This window comes from Colletotrichum tamarilloi (genome assembly GCF_030869305.1).
Source record: "Colletotrichum tamarilloi strain Tom-12 chromosome Unknown Scaffold_43.1, whole genome shotgun sequence".
Taxonomy (NCBI): domain Eukaryota; kingdom Fungi; phylum Ascomycota; class Sordariomycetes; order Glomerellales; family Glomerellaceae; genus Colletotrichum; species Colletotrichum tamarilloi.
The window spans coordinates 227,251-242,761 of record NW_026849426.1 but is presented as its reverse complement, the minus strand read 5'-3'; the positions used below and the strand labels follow the sequence as shown (position 1 = coordinate 242,761).

The 15,511-nt window shown below is 52.6% G+C and overlaps 6 protein-coding genes across 6 annotated transcripts; 4 read left to right on the top strand and 2 right to left on the bottom strand.

The window, feature by feature from the left end:
- Positions 1-3,832: 3,832 nt before the first annotated feature.
- On the bottom strand, positions 3,833-6,409 carry CTAM01_10035 (fungal specific transcription factor domain-containing protein; the record flags this gene model as incomplete). Its single annotated transcript, XM_060526051.1, has 4 exons — positions 3,833-4,234; positions 4,327-4,615; positions 4,696-5,125; positions 5,242-6,409. The coding sequence occupies 4 exons, from the start codon at positions 6,407-6,409 to the stop codon at positions 3,833-3,835; spliced, it is 2,289 nt and encodes a 762-aa protein (XP_060379379.1).
- Positions 6,410-7,335: 926 nt separating this feature from the next.
- CTAM01_10034 (uncharacterized protein) lies at positions 7,336-7,827 on the top strand (the record flags this gene model as incomplete). Its single annotated transcript, XM_060526050.1, has 2 exons — positions 7,336-7,627; positions 7,775-7,827. 2 exons carry the CDS (start codon positions 7,336-7,338, stop codon positions 7,825-7,827), a joined length of 345 nt encoding a protein of 114 aa, XP_060379378.1.
- An 837-nt stretch (positions 7,828-8,664) lies between these two features.
- On the top strand, positions 8,665-9,842 carry CTAM01_10033 (metalloprotease 1; the record flags this gene model as incomplete). Its single annotated transcript, XM_060526049.1, has 4 exons — positions 8,665-8,943; positions 9,015-9,562; positions 9,619-9,651; positions 9,710-9,842. The coding sequence occupies 4 exons, from the start codon at positions 8,665-8,667 to the stop codon at positions 9,840-9,842; spliced, it is 993 nt and encodes a 330-aa protein (XP_060379377.1).
- Positions 9,843-11,097: 1,255 nt separating this feature from the next.
- CTAM01_10032 (uncharacterized protein) lies at positions 11,098-12,162 on the top strand (the record flags this gene model as incomplete). The annotated part of the gene is made up of 1 exon (XM_060526048.1): positions 11,098-12,162. The coding sequence occupies one exon, from the start codon at positions 11,098-11,100 to the stop codon at positions 12,160-12,162; it is 1,065 nt and encodes a 354-aa protein (XP_060379376.1).
- Positions 12,163-12,255: 93 nt separating this feature from the next.
- On the bottom strand, positions 12,256-14,804 carry CTAM01_10031 (uncharacterized protein; the record flags this gene model as incomplete). The annotated part of the gene is made up of 5 exons (XM_060526047.1): positions 12,256-13,649; positions 13,701-13,901; positions 13,958-14,162; positions 14,213-14,507; positions 14,620-14,804. 5 exons carry the CDS (start codon positions 14,802-14,804, stop codon positions 12,256-12,258), a joined length of 2,280 nt encoding a protein of 759 aa, XP_060379375.1.
- CTAM01_10030 (uncharacterized protein) lies at positions 14,554-14,832 on the top strand (the record flags this gene model as incomplete). Its single annotated transcript, XM_060526046.1, has 1 exon — positions 14,554-14,832. One exon carries the CDS (start codon positions 14,554-14,556, stop codon positions 14,830-14,832), a length of 279 nt encoding a protein of 92 aa, XP_060379374.1.
- Between the last annotated feature and the right edge of the window lie 679 nt (positions 14,833-15,511).

The window sequence follows — 15,511 nt, the reverse complement described above, 5'->3', positions numbered from 1 at the left end:
GATTATTGGTTGATACTTTCAATCCTACTTTGAGTCGCTCAGCTGAATGAATATGCAGCTGGGCACCCTGTTTCGACAAGCTTCAAGACCTCGAAGATGGACTGTTATTCGTCAACATCACACCAACCTCCAGCTGAACCAGGGTGCCAGCTCCAGTATTTTCTGAGCTAAAACTCGCTGGCGTATCATGCGTTCTGACAAGACTCTTCGCTTGTTCGTCAAGGTGCACATCGTTCCCAACCCGCTACTTGTATCATTGAGCGTATAGATACGCCATTCGGGTTGCATAACGCTGGCCGTGGTCAAGTCGAGTCATAAGAGGAAAAGGAAAGTTAACCATTTTCCGAGGAAGATTCCAAAACTCATCTGCTAGAAAGCCGCACTTCGCGATAGCTCTCAAGCGGCGGTAACCGGCCTCTGCTCCCGCGTGCGCCAAAGGCTAAATTTGCCTTGCCTTGTTCACATATTACTTCCAATGAAATGGTCCGGGGCTGATACACAACTAGGTGCCGGAACTTGAACCCCTGGCCGGGGCAACGACTCCCTTTAACTCGATCTGCGTTCAGAGCTTGGCCGCCCGGCATCACAGCTCCAGGAAGTTGCAAGTTTGTTCAAGTTCTGGCAAACGGAGAGTAATTGTGATGGACAGTGACAAGCCAACCGCGCTTCCTCAGCCTGGCAGTCAGTGCTGCGCCGAAACCCCCCAGATTACTTAGCCAATGACGGCCGTCCGCGCCAACCCTCGATCTGCGGGCTCGATGCTCAGAGAGCCATACTGATGGATCGGACCGGGTATCTGCGTTGGTGGCCCTGTGGTAGAAATGCCACGCTCTGCTTGGTTACGGCTTATCCGAAGGCACCGATTTGTGCTCCCATTCTAGGCCCTTGATCCTGAACTGGCAATCGTGTCGGAGATTCCTCCACCACAAAACGTGCGTTGGCTTAGTGCTTGGCTCTTAAGCAAACGGCGCCCCGCCGTCACCTGCAAACACCTGCTGTTGCACTGCAGTCGCGGGTTTCACTTTTTGACAACGTGGATGTCGTTTCTTCTTCCAGAACTTTGAATGCGACAAGGGGCGCGCTACAGCATGCCTCGCGATGCAAATGAGTAGCGGCAAGGCTGGTATCGGAAACCCACACTCAACACCAAATGCTACACGAGGGGCCTAGACTCTGAGGAAGGAATTGCCTTTGCGAAGGAAGCCGATCTCGAATCGGCTCTGTGCATCGTATCTCGCTGCTTGCTCACAGAATATGACACCTATGCCATGCCGTCGATGCAGATGCCGTAGGGCAGTCTTAACCATCGAATTCTTCCGACCGATAGTACTCTGCCGGGCCGCAGCTTGTCGAACGAGGTCTCATTCCCGCGCCGAAATTCTAGGCCCGCCTATCCCCGGTGACACCCGGGCGAGGTACCGGACTCGGACTTCCCGTCCCACATTTCATCGACATCCGGATCGGGGTTGCGAAGCCGACCTAGGAAATATCGTTGTCTCACATTTCCCAACGACAACGACTTTCATTCCAGACTCCAAGTTTTCCATGCCACGCACGTCACTGCGTGCTCGCCACGCTACAGCGTTATCGAGAGCCTGAATGTTTTCACCTATCGCGTGCTTACTTACCTATCCCTGTCTGCAGGTCTTAGACTTAACGCCGCTGCAAGGACTCGTCCGTGCCTGGCATGCGAACAGGTTGGCAGAAGAAGTCTCGACCGTGACCGACTCTCCTACGCGTCATTAGCTCAGATTCTAGCCTCCGTTCACCCACACATTGTCTGGTAGACTTCAATCTTCAATTTTCTGTCGACATTGAATGCGTTCACGGTGCCTCGCCAGCTTGGTAAGATTAGCTATAGAACATTTTCCAAGCTAATGAACATATTTCAAGCTCAGACATTGTTTAACATGTCTGGGGTGCGGCGGCTAGAATTGCGGTAATCCTCACCTACCCCTCTCCACCTCTTCGAATCGATAAATGCATGCGCATTCGCTATTCGCGGTTTTTCTAAGAGATTGCTCTCTGCCTTCTGCCTCCCATTCATTCTAGGTAATCTGATTAACCAGCCTGATACGACTGAAAGTTCGATGATGGGCCTGGGCCCCAGATGTGCATGTCCGGAAAAAGAAAGAAAATAAGGAGAAGGATCGTCCCCGACGATCATCGCCCAACCGTCCTCTGGCATCATCAGTTTCAATTACCTCCGAACCAGGTCTCTGGAGCCTAGGCAATGCATCCGTCATGTTTATAGCCGATGCCAATCAAGTGCGATATCATGAATACCCATAGCATTTGCCTGCTATTTCCGGATCGCCATGTGGCTGCTCTACGTTTGAAAAGTCTAGGCAATCTCGATGAGCGAGTGTGCCATCATCCAGACGTCTTTTCTGACTACTGGCAGGCAGTTGCGATCTTTTCCTTGCGCAGTTGTTGATATCACCGTGTCAGCTCGACCAGGCCACGGGGCGTATGTACCAGGCCGATGCTGAAAAACGCCCATCGATTCCATGGAAGAGCTCTGATGGCACGATGGATTACAGTCGGGGGCCACGCTGCAACATAGGAATTCTCCGCGCAGTCGAGTCGAGTGACGTCTTAGTTGAAGTGGCGATTTCTCGCGTATGTGTGCTTCTCGGCTGCCAAAAAAAAGACGCTAAAACTCCACTTCTTCTGGGCCAACCTTTTTTTCCACCGGTGATCAGTGGCGGCTCTCCCCGGAGCCGAGATGACCAGCCCGGGACTCTGATGGCATGCATGGCTTAGGTAGGTGCCTGGTGACGACATGGGCAAGGGAACCGCATTACAATCAAGGTGGGAAGGTCCTCGTGGCATTGCGCTCCACGAAACGGCAGCAAGGGCCGGCCCGGTGCTTTTTTCGATAGCTTAAACATTTAGAGATCTCGTTCGGAAGGAGTGGGATATGAATCGGCTGGGTTCCGATGGATCGCTTAGCAGCGGCTACCCTGGCGAATTTCCCAGATATGATGTGATGGCCCTGTGGTACCGGCCTGTCGTGGCTGTTACAGGTCTCACGTAGAATCCGTCAGTGTAGACGGGAAGCTAATTCGCGATTCCTCGCGTATGTTGGGGATCTAGTCCATGATTGCTTGGACCGCGACCACGGGGGTTATTGCTCTAACCCGACGACGGCATTCGTGCTACATGAGAGCGTTATCTTTTCGAGTGGTAGCATGATCGCTCAACATATCAAACCTTTCCCTAGATGCAGGTGCTCCAGGCAAAGGTCTTCGCCGTTGTGCCATACTACATCAATGGCTCATCCTTTTATCAACGCAAAGTTGATAGACCCGTAAGAAGTGGTGCCTCAACCGTAAGGTGACTTGACCAGCAGCCCCTGGCTTGGCCACGATCTATGTCTCTGCTGATTGGGAGACATTTCAAACTCATAGCATATCTCGAAGCAGTATGGTGTTTGAACAGTTGCGCATTGAGAAGGTGGAACCGTAGTTGTCGAGGAAGTAGGTTTGACGGAGATATGAAAATCCCAAGGCCGATTATGGCAGTCATTTTACTTTATGCACTCTATCCCTTCAACTTCGAGACGGCGGCAATATATATTTACGTCCTTTCCTGAAGGAGAACACTGAGTTGTGTAGCATTGAGCTAACCCTATTTCCCTTGAATCTGTCTATGAATGACATCAAGTAAGGTAGAATTAGAGAAAGACTGGAGACAGAAATTCCGACGCCATCTAGTAGTTGATGCAATAATAGCAAAAATGTGAAAACCCGGGGTATAGACGTGGAAAGAGGAAAACAGAATGCAAGAACCAACAGCTAACACGAACACTTCCACCCCCAAGCAGCCACTACGACGACTGTTGACTCGAAGACACCTCAGGACGCAACCAATCAAACGTATCAAGCAAATCAAAGTTGAAATCAAGCTGCGTAGAGAAATCCCAGTCCATGGGGACATCCAGCATTACCCCGGCGGGCAACCCGCCGTCGACGGCGGACGAGGCCGACGCCGCGGGGCTGTTGAGCGCCTGGTCGAGGACGCGCTGGATGATGACCTTGCAGTCGGCGCAGAGGTCGCCGTTGGGCGCCGTGGGGCTGACCCAGTCGAGGAAGCCGACGAGGAGGCTCAGCTTCTGGATAATGCTCGAGCGGGAGACTTGGGGGTTCTGCGGGTGGTGGCCGCCTTGGAGGGTGGGTTTAAGGAGTTCCATGCATAGGATGCCACCTCCTGGAGCCGCGTAGGCCATTACCTAGTTGAATGTGTAAGTGTTCGTCGTGTTTGTTCCCAAGTGCAAGAGGTGTTGGAAGAGGAAGGGTGTTCCGGGGGGGGTTCGACACGTACGAGCCATTCAAAGTCACCGTTCATGCAAGATAGACGATCCATGTTTGTCCAGAACATGAGGGTCTTGGAAACCATTTCAAAGCTGACAGACAGCAATGCGCCGTCATCGTGGCCTCTTTTCGCGAGTAGCCGCTCGATGAAGAACATGTTTTGGAGGTGTTCCAGCTTCATGATGAGTCGGGTGTACAGTAACGAGATGTCGAGTTTCCTGTTCTGAACGTCTTCTTCTCTCAGGGTCATGATATCGGGGAACCCAGCAACAGTCCGAAGTTGTCTTTCTTTGATTTCTCTGGAGGATGAGTATTAGCAACGTAATCATGTATTTCACGTAGATAGGTGTAAGTGACAACTGCCACAATCATCACTCACAACAACGTCTCAACCAGCGTCACGGAACCCTGTCCGAGCGCGATCTCGAATATTTCGTCCCGGATATGTGCCAGCATCACGCGGGCCCGGACGATGGTGGCAGAGTAGAGCTCGCCCTTGGTGTTCCATCCGTTTTCATCGAGTGCGGCGACATGGCGCGCCAGCGAGGCCTCGTCGGAGAGGAGGTGGTCGTCCTTTAGGTCCAGAGGCGGTGGTGTGCGCGCGTATCGGCGGCTGATGAGGGGTGGTCGGCCGGCGAATGAGGCCGAGACCTTGTCTACATAGAAGACGTAGGAGAAGAGTTTGCGCTTGATCTCGGAGCAGATGGTTGGTTTGTAGCCTGCCCCCGGCGCCGCTGCGACTTCGTCGTGGAAGCCGAGGAATGTTGATAGGGCTACTGTCTCTGCGTGGAGTTGCCAGCAAGCGAAGCCTACGACGAAGCTTTAGTAGGCATTCCTGCAGAGATTAAGATCACTGTTTACACCATTGGTAGGGATTCAAACAGCCTTCGAGGGTTAAAGTAAAGACGTGAAAGACGCGACTTACTAGCATCGCCCGAGAAGAGCGACTCGATGATGGTGCGTTTCGAACACATGAAGAGGAGCAATGTGTTTCCGCCACTACCGGCAGCCTTGGTCAACTCTATACAAGCACCAAGACAGTACCGATACTGCATGACCACCTTCGTCCCCTCATCCACGCACTGAAATCGGGAGCCGACGTCCGGCCGGTACGGTCCGAGATAACGAGCCGCCAGCTCCAAGTACACAAACATCACGCCCAGTGACTCCCATCGCAAATTGGTGCCGGTGAACTGCGCCATCCACCTAGCCGGGTCGGACTCCTCGTCAGATAAGCACTTTGCGGTGTTTCCGCAGATAGTACGTGCAAGCGCAGTGAGCTGGGCATCATCTGGCCGTCGGCCGTGTTCGCCGGCGGGAAAGTACTGCGGAAACGTGTTGTACAGCGATATCATCATGTGTTTTGCCGCTAGGCGGATCCACCCGTCGCTCGGGCTCAAGTGGCTGTCGAACAGCTTGAGCCCCGTCTCGCGGTCCGGGACGTGGCGTAGGATAGTCAGACATGTTTCGAGCGCCTGAGCCGTCAGGGGCGGAGAACACTCGAGCCCGCAGTAGGCGGTAGTCCCGATCTCTCCGATGGGCGCCGCGCTGGACGGCTGGAGCTGCTTTAGACTTGAGCGAGTCTCTTCGTAGATGCCGCAAAAGGAGGTGAAGCCGAGGTAGCCGATGCCGAGGACGGCCGGCGTGACGGCCGGAGTGGCTGCCGTGCCGGCCGAGTCCGGGCTGGTGGGTAGACTTGCAGGGATCGAGGGGCGGTGCTGGGTCGTGGATCTCGCGGGCGAGGTTGTCGCTGTTGCCGTTGATGCCGTCCGCGATACCGCCGTTGGTCTTGGACTTAATTGCGATATCGGTATGACGGTGGGCTGAAAGTTCGAAGTCAGGGGAATAGACGGCGCTCTGGAAGCACGACGTTGCTCTCTCGGCCGGGCCTGCCTTGGAGTTTCGTTTGATGTTGCTGGACTGTCACCGAGGATGTACTCGCACACCTCCCCGGGACGCTTCGACTTTCTGCATCTGTTGCATATTGGTTGCGCGTGATCGCAGGCTACTTTGCGTTTTCGGCACGGCTCACAAGCCTGCGGCCGCCCGTTCTTTCGGAGTAAGAGCCGGGGTGGTGTTTGCGTTGAATCCATCTGGAGAAAGACAAGAATTCTTTTCCTTTACTCAAGCGATCCGATCGAAAGCCCGCAATGTACCCGTATTACAAGGTTGAATGTTTCGTAAGAGAAACTTCGGGAAGTGGATTGGAAATTCTCATCAACAACACGGCATCGGCTCGACTGTTGACCGCATGAAGTTGGTGATGTGAAGTCTCGGCTTCGGCTTCGGGGGCACGGGCGGTTGGACTCGGCTTCGGAAGTGGAACCTCTCAGCCCGTTCGTCCCCACCTCCTCAAGCCGTCGCACGATGACTAAAATCTCATCTTTTGACTCCTTCAAGACCTCCACCCTCTAGCCCGACTTGACTGACCGAACAACGAACAAAACCTGAAGTTGAAAGTGACTGGTCGTGCAGGTCTAGCCCAAAACGACTGGCCGTGCAAGCCTCTCCGCCAAGGGCCTCACCAACCGAACAATGCAACTTTCAGCCCCGAGGATTGGGAACGAGGCGTGATTGGTTTTAGGAATCTCCCTCCTAGGTCGGAAAGCCGGCGGGCACCTCCACTTCGGCAATGATCCCCCCGTCTGACCCCCCGTCGAAAACAGACACTAGCACTGACAAGACTTGTACCAATGTGAACATTTTTGACCTACGACTCACAAACCGCGCCCTTTGACATGATGCCATGTACATCGGACGTGCATTCGTGCCATTGAGTGAGTCAAATGGGGACTGGCCTTGCCGAAGCCGCGTTTGCATTGGAAATCAACATCAGGCTCGTGATGTATAAAAGACGCGGCTCACGACCTCCTTCCCGGGGTCTTAGATCTAAACCGTATATTAGCAAGCAAATCAAGCACGACATTTTGTACATTACAAATCCATTGACGATACCTCAAAGAACCACCAAGTCAACGACCTCGCCGTTCTACTACTACTACTACTCCCCTTCCTCCACATGAGTTCCATCGAATCTCAGCAATACCTCAAGGCCATCCTCCGGGACAAGACAGACAACAGCAAGACAAGCGACAATAAGAACAACAGCAGCACGATGTCTGGCTCCTTCTACGAATCAGCTTTTGTGATCCCTCACATGCAGGCTTCTGCCATGCCTCGTAGGCCTCGCCAGCCTGCACCGGCACCGCGAGCAACTGTCGGCGCCATGTCCTCAGAGTCAACGCTCGTCGACAAGGACGGCGTTCCTGTGATGTCCAAGGAGAAGAACGAAGCCAACGGTGACATCTCTGGTAAGTTGTCTCACTTATTGCAGTCTACTCTTCTTCGAGTCTCCTATCTCATTACCTTCGGCCTCATATGGCCTACCGGTTACTCTGATCAGGAATGTCTGGCTTCGATAACTCTAGGACCTAGCTCTCTAACGTAGACTTCTACAGGTTCATCATCGTCGAGCAAGAATCTACTCAAGCGTCTTTTGAAGAAAGCTTGAGTTAATTTGCAGATACAAAAGACTCAATTGGTCAGACAATTCGCGCTCTACCGCGTCACATGGAACTTTGGAGCTCCGGGCTAGCGTCAGCCTCCTGCTGATCCTTCTACCCTATTACCACGACTACTGCAAATCACTCGAGCGCTCATACCCGTAACGGGCGCATGGCTGCAGTCTTACATCGGACCATATGCATACACGTTCTAGCCTGGTGGTTTCCATCAGATGACCAGCCGCACTTGCGTTGTTACCAGGTTCATTTGGCCAATAGTACGACCATGCATTGATCCTGCACCGCGACTTAGTGCTCCTTCAAACACATACACTCTTTAATCATAATCCGACATCCAACTCGATGCAGCTGGGAGAGTACACGTTGGCTTGGGGGCGAGTCGGCTTAATATTGCCTCATTCTGTCTCTTACACTTTCGAAGCCGCGGAGGACAGGGTTGAGCTGAGTTTAACCAAACATTGCGGCTCTTGATGAACAATATGACCCTGGGAGATGAAAGTCGGCCTGGAATAAAGTTTTTGAGTCGGAAAGACCACAAGGGTTGGTTTGGCCTGAGCCTCCAAGGCCAGAGTTTTCACGCAACGCCTCGTAACCTTTGCGACTGCAACTTGTTTTCCATGGTAGTTTAGACTTCTACAAAATCAGAAAACAGATTCCGTTTATTCATTCAAACCCTATGAGGGTCACGAAATGTGAAAGTTTTGAGTTGCAGCACACAATCCTGGTTGTCATTTACTCAGTGCCTTTGGCAAAACGCAGGTCAATCCCTTCAACAATCGCTTGAATGTCTGATCAGTCGTCCTAAACTTTCAGTCACGCCCATCATGATCTGCCGGACCATTCTTCTCACTATGTTGTGCATGGCATCGCTTTTCAGCGTCGCACTTGCCCAAGCATCTCAACGTCCTTCTCTGGATAATGCAAGGGACCCCCTCAACTGGTGCGGCCAGGATGAGAAGGTTCATGCGATAGGAAGAGAGGACGACTTGGCCGCTCTTGAGGCATTCTCTAAGCGCTCCTTGAACACTGAACAAGCCTCGATTCACATACCTATCAATGTCTTCCTGGTCGGAACGGAAGAACAGCGAAGTTCGGTCAAATATGTGACTATCCCACCACCCACGACTTCAAGTCTTCCTGCGAACGAATATACTGACTTGGATTATTTATCTAGAAAATCGAAATCCGTCATATTGGGACCACTCTCAACGAAGGCTACGCTAAGCACGGCATCACCTTCGGCCCGATCGAGACATACGAGGTCGCCAACGACACATACGCCAACATGAACCACATGGAGCACCGGCATGACAAGACCCGGGAAATGCAGAGAGCGCTTCGCATCGGTGGGCCTGAAACGTTGAACCTGTACATTGTGCCGAAATTGGATACAGGACTCCTTGGATACGCCGCCTTTCCCGACTTATTGACAAATCCTTTCGGTATCGTGGGAGCAACAGGGACGTGGTTCGATGGAGACGCCGTCGTCATCGGCCACAGCGCTCTTGACGGCACTCTGTTTGCAAAGGCCGTGATTCACGAAACGGGACACTGGCTGGGGCTCTACCACCCGTTCCAGGGCTCCTGCAAGATCCCCAACGGCGACTACATCCCGGACACGCCGCAGTCGCGGCACGAGAACTACGCGTGTAAGGCCAAGGACACGTGCCCTGAGTTCCCGGGCGAGGATCTGGTTTGGAATTATATGGCTTACTCGTCGTGGTGAGTTGAATCTTCCTGCGCACGTGATGAAACGGTGATGCTGATGGTGAATGCAGTGACAAGAACCTATCTTTCACCCCAGGCCAAGCGTAAGTGACAATCTACGTCTCTATACCCCCAATCTTTGACTGACACATTGTGTCGTAGCCTTTTCATGCGTCAGTCTTGGTACAGTTTCCGCGACCCCAAAACCAGAGACCTTCCCGCCGAATCGCGAGTCCCTTATCGAACGACACCTAACAAGGATATGATTGTCCGTTCAAGATTTGGAAATGCGTAGTTGTTCTGCGCGTCTCAACTTTGTGTGACAGGTCGAACAGCGTTCGAAGCCTGGAGGACCAGTCCCGACAAAATGGTGCGAAAAGGAAGTGTGCGGAACGGGCTGTAGTGTTGATGGATTGAAGGTTTCTTTAGCGAGCCTGGCTGTGAGTACATCAAGCAGAATTCAAACCTGAGAACGAGGCGTGGTCTGGTGTGAGGCTAGTCAAATTCAACTTCTGCTACTTGCTGCGCTTCTTTCCGTTCTTCACTTGGAACCTTATAATTACGGATACATCTGAGTTCGGTTACAAGAGCCTTAGTCCGCGATGCCGTGCAGCCCCACTCCGGCTCCGGCCCAGATCCGCGGGAGCGACATCGGAGGTGGCCTCAAATTCACAATCGCTAGAACCATGCATGCCTCTTTTCTTCTTCCTTTTGTCAAGTGATGAGTTCCTGTTTGAGACCATTTCCGTTGCCTTTGAGTACGAATGAACTGTTGGCGGCATTCACTCAAACAATACAAACGTCGAACCGAGCCTGTATCTGGCTAGCGGGCCTATGCCTCCAAGTGGTAGACTTTGAGAGCTTACCACTTGGAGAGATGAAACCGCCTAATTGTAACAAGACGATTCTCACGGTGCTATATGCCTGGTCGGAGGGGCAATATTTCGCTGAGAGATGAGAGCTCAACTGAGCAGGCCTTACAGAAAATCGGCTTCAGTTGTAATCACCTGGAGGCTTTCGGTGTCAAACAGTTTCTTCACATGCATTCGATACACTTTGAACTTCCCTTTCCGAGGTTACACTGAGACTATCATTGTACTTGAGCCAGGTCATTATTCAACATAAATGAACGAGAGGCAAACCAGCCAAACTGACATGTACGCCTTTTGGCTGGTTGTGGCCGTTGTGACTAGGATTTCCCGCAGTTGTAGGGCGTGGCTCTAACCAGACCTGGGTACTTGTTAACCCCGCTGTGGGATGTCCCACTCAGCCCCGCGAATCTGCTATGAGGCCCCCCACGTCAAGTCGAGTCTTTTTCAGCTTCACTTGCTTCTATTACTTCAGATAGCCATTTGTCACACTTCTCATAAGGACTCAGAAGTGTTCTCGGCCGTACTCAGAAAGTTTGAGTGTTGGTGTACTAGCTGAAACGCAAGTCACCGAGCCACTCACTACTGCCATCTCATCTCACCACCCGAGAAACAGCCTTAATTTCATCTACAAACTTATCCTTCATTGTCACTCAATCACTTTCACCTGCGCAGCCTAACATGGCCGACCTCATTGTAACCCAACACGGGTCCGAAAAGGAAATCAAGTTCGCCTCCTCAACACCCGCCCAGCGTGAGGCCGCATGGCGCCTCAACGGCGTCTCATGGGCCCCTCCAATGTCCCTTGAGAACTACATGGCCCGCGAAGTCGCGCTCTCTAAGACGGCCCTTTCATCTCAGTGCAACTACTACGTCCTCTTCAACCCGGCCGACCCCGAACACATCATCTCATCCTGCGAAGCAACCGCGAAGACCCTCCTTGTCCGCGATGCCTCCTCTTCGACCCCCCGCGAGGAAAAGGCCTACGCCATCGCCTCCGTTTACACTAACCCGACCTACCGCAGCCACGGCATGGCAACGCGGCTACTGAACAGCCTAAAGGAAGCCATGGACGCTGACTCCAAAGCCAGCGCGCTCTACAGCGACATTGGTCTCACGTACTACGCCCGCCTCGGCTGGGCCGTCTACCCGTCACTCCAAGTCTCCCTCATCCCGGACGATGCTTCAGTCCTACGCAAGCCCGACGGTGTGCGATACCTCGAGGAAAGCGACGTCCCCGCCTACTGCGAAAAGGACGTCGAGCTTCTAAAGAAGAAGCTTGCGAACCTTCCGGAGGACGGAAAGACGCACGTCGCCTTCGCGCCCTCGGCCCACCAGATGCTCTGGCACTTTACGCGAGACGGCTTCATGGCCAAGCAGCTCGCCGGTCGCGAGATTACGCACCGCGGGGCGGCTACCGTTGACGGTAAGGCGTGGGTGTACTGGGACCACGACTTCCGCGAGAAGAAGCTCAAGGTCCTCCGCGTGGCTGGCGACCCGGAGGCCGACGTGACCGCGCTGCTGCAGGCTGCGGTGATTGAGGCCGCCGAATGGGGGCTCGCCAAGGTGCTGGTCTGGAACCCTGATGAGGGCGTCTCGGCTTCAGCCAAGAGGGTGAGTGACAGGACTGAGGGTGCCGTGCGGGTCGTCTTTGACGAGAGACTCGATGGCAGCATTCCCAGTCTGCGGTGGAAGGGCGAGGGTGAGGTCGTGTGGGAGGATAATGAGTATTATGCGTGGTGCTAGATGGCTATGGGAAAGCATATCATTGATGACCTCATTAAGTTGCGGTTTCTCCATAGATACTCAAGAGTTTTGGATGTCAACACAAAGATCATTCTACTCTTCCGTCTCTTGCAACGCCAGCGCTTTGATCAAACCGACAAGTCCGATTTCAATGGCATTCGTCATTCCATCAGCGACCAACTCCTGGTTTCCAGAAAACGAATCCTTCCACCGCCCGCCCTTACCAAAGTATACATCGACGAAAGGGAAAGACAAGCCTTTCGCGCTTTCCTTTCCTCCCGAGCCTTCATTGCGATAGTCTTCAAGCATCGCAGACGTTAGTTTCTCTACATTCTCACAAAACATCTCAGCCGTCCCTGGCTTTATGGCTTCTTGCACATCGACCCATATTGCCTCCCGCTGCGCAAACGTTAGTTGCGAGCCAAGCTCCTCGTCTTGCTCAAATACCAGCAAAGACAACTTGCCCTCGAGCCGCTTTTTCCTTTCGGGAGGGAGATGAATGTCGACAATGTCAATGTGCCGCTGGATCTGCTCTCGCATGCAGTTCATCGACCAGGTGGCCGCTGTCCACTTTCCGACCACAGTGACCCATCGTTCGATTTCAGTCTCTGAAAAGAACGACTGACTTCTGACCGGCGCTTCTCGGGCGGCTCTTTTAGCCGCGTCGTGTATCTTTTCTATGACTTGCGTGAGAGCAATACCAATGACGGCGTATCGTACTTCCCGCCAGACGGTCTCCCACAGAAGGCTCCGGATAGTGTCCGAAATCTTCCGCTCAGGATTTATTTCCAGTAGCAGCACGTGGTGCATCGCGTCCGTTGTCGTGAGTCGCGGGTGAACATCGTACTTGTCATCGAGATTTACGACATCATCCGTTCTTGCAAAGTTGTCATTGAAAGGATGGATGAGCGTCACATTGACAGGCGGCCCCTTCCAAATCTTCGCCATCCGTACAAATTTACCGACAATGGCAAACTCCTGCTTCCCGACGGATCCGATGGTGATGTAAATCATGCAACCTTCGAGGACCCTTGTAAGGTAAGAAAAGAAGTTCCAGAGGGACGCCACACTGTTGTTAGCCTCCTTGAACTGGTCCAAGTCGATCTCGGCGTCAATCATGACCTCTGTCTTCTGGACGAGGATCTGGTCCACGAGTGACGCTATCGCTGACTGTGCTGTCATCCCGCGCGTCCAGATCAAATACGCCGAAGGGACGTGCGACGCAAACTTGCGCTGCTGCTTCTTCCAAACCAATGCGTGCTGCGGATCCGGGGCGTCGCACTCTGCCTGTATAACTTTTGTCTCATGGGAATATCCCGACGGAACATATTTCTGCTCCATGCTGAACCATTCGATCCACGCTTTTGACGTGGTGACCTCGTATGTGGCTTGCAGCTCCTGGTGGAATCCGGCTTGGACTTCGAAATTCTTGAACAGATTCTTCCGTATCGCTTGGAAGAGGTCTGCTGTAGGGTTTTCGGCGACGGCTAGGACAAGTTAGCAGGATATCTCCGTTCCCACAACGTCACCTTGCGTACATTTGAAAGCCTGGCGCATCGTATGCCTTTGAAGCGGCAATACAGTCCGGTATCTATCTATGGCGTGGTTTACCATTGCCTGCCTGATATGGAAACATAGCTCTGCGTCCTCGCGGATGTCTCGTTGTGTCTTCTTCATCTTCGCCACCAGTTCTCCATATCTGACCTCAAAGGGTTGTAAAAAGGTCGTCATCGCGCGCTCTGTACCTTGGTAAGTAGTTGGAAAGTCATATAAAGTACTTAGCTTGACAACTAACTGAGAATACTTTTCTCTGCATTCTTCGCATCTCTTATGACCTTGTCCAGAAACTCAACGATCGCCGCATACAATTCGGACGAGAACTCAAGCATTCTCGGAGTCGGGTACAGCGCAATGTACCCTCGTATCCTTTCCAGGTCCCGCCCAATGTCAATCATCACATCGATGACTTTGGAGAGAACGTTTGAGTTGTTCTTCGTCACCTATTTTTCCGGTGAACAGATGTCATCTGCAGAGAGTCGTGATTTCCTACCAGTAGCACAAACTTCAGACCGCCCCAGATCAACGGTAGACCTGAGAACTCTGCTTGTGACAGAATATCAAAGACTCCCTGGTAATGATCCAAGCACTCGATAAGTTTCTTCGTCTTTCCCTCCCCTAGCTTCGCCTCTCTAGTCCGTTGTATGTCCCAAGCAATCCGATGAAGATCTGCTTTGGGGTCACTCTGCTTGCCAACGGTACTCTGGGATAGAACTGTGGCAACTTCATCCTTATTGAGATAAGAGTGAAGTGAATTTACGGCGTTTCTGTATGCTATCTCGGCTTTTCTGTGATGTCTTTCAGCCAGTACTCCTTTCGAAACCGCTGACAACAATGCAGTTCTTCCAACGGAAGAGCCCGAGTTTCCAACACAAAGCCGCCTCCTCGGAGCAAACTTACTCGAATGTCATGCGATCAGCTCCTCTCTCGTCTTCTGTCGCATCCTCAGAGAAGCGCCGAAAGACCTCGTTATGGGGTTCCCAGCGGATGATTGGGCTCGATGCACTCTTCGGGCTCCCGCCATCACGGCTCCAAGATGGCGTCCGAAAAACGACGCTGGTGTTCAAGGAGGGAAATCGATACATGTCGCCGGAACATGTCGGCGAAGCTTGAGAACCAGTTCACAAAGGTAACGAAAGTTCTCCAAGAGGTTGATAGGCTAGCGGCGTACTGTGTATCTAGAACCTTAATTGGCTGACCGCCTAGGATGAAATAGCTGAAATTCCATTGAGCTTTTTGATCCTTTTGAAGATCACCAGTGAGAGACTCGATACGATGAACCCCTAGACCTCCTTTACACCAGAGTTAATAGTAGAGTACCACCACGACTATTCAGGGGGAACCTCGGAGACCTTGACAGGGCCCTCCGACTACATCTGTTTCCCTCTGATTCACGTCTGCAGAACCTGGGGGATCACGAGACGAGGGTGATGAGACAGAAAGGAGAGGGTAAGCTTATAAAAATTGCTTGTTTTCTCAAGGCCGCCAATCGGTGTGAGCGCAGCTTCCGCGTTTTCCTTGGTGGCGCCGGCTTGTGTCACGAACAGGAACCATGCCTTTTTGTGCTGAGGCTGGTGCTTTTCGACTGCTGAGGCCTCTGACCATGGACTATCGGCGGTCTGGACGCAACAGGAGACACAATATGAGGTCGTATTCCCAGCTGAGGGCTGATTGTGTTACCAACTACCATCATTCACGATAGGCTTTCCGAGGAAGACCTTGGAGACGAGCTCCAATGCCTACACTGAGACGTGTTTCTGACCTCGATTCTTTTCCCGACACGATACTAGTA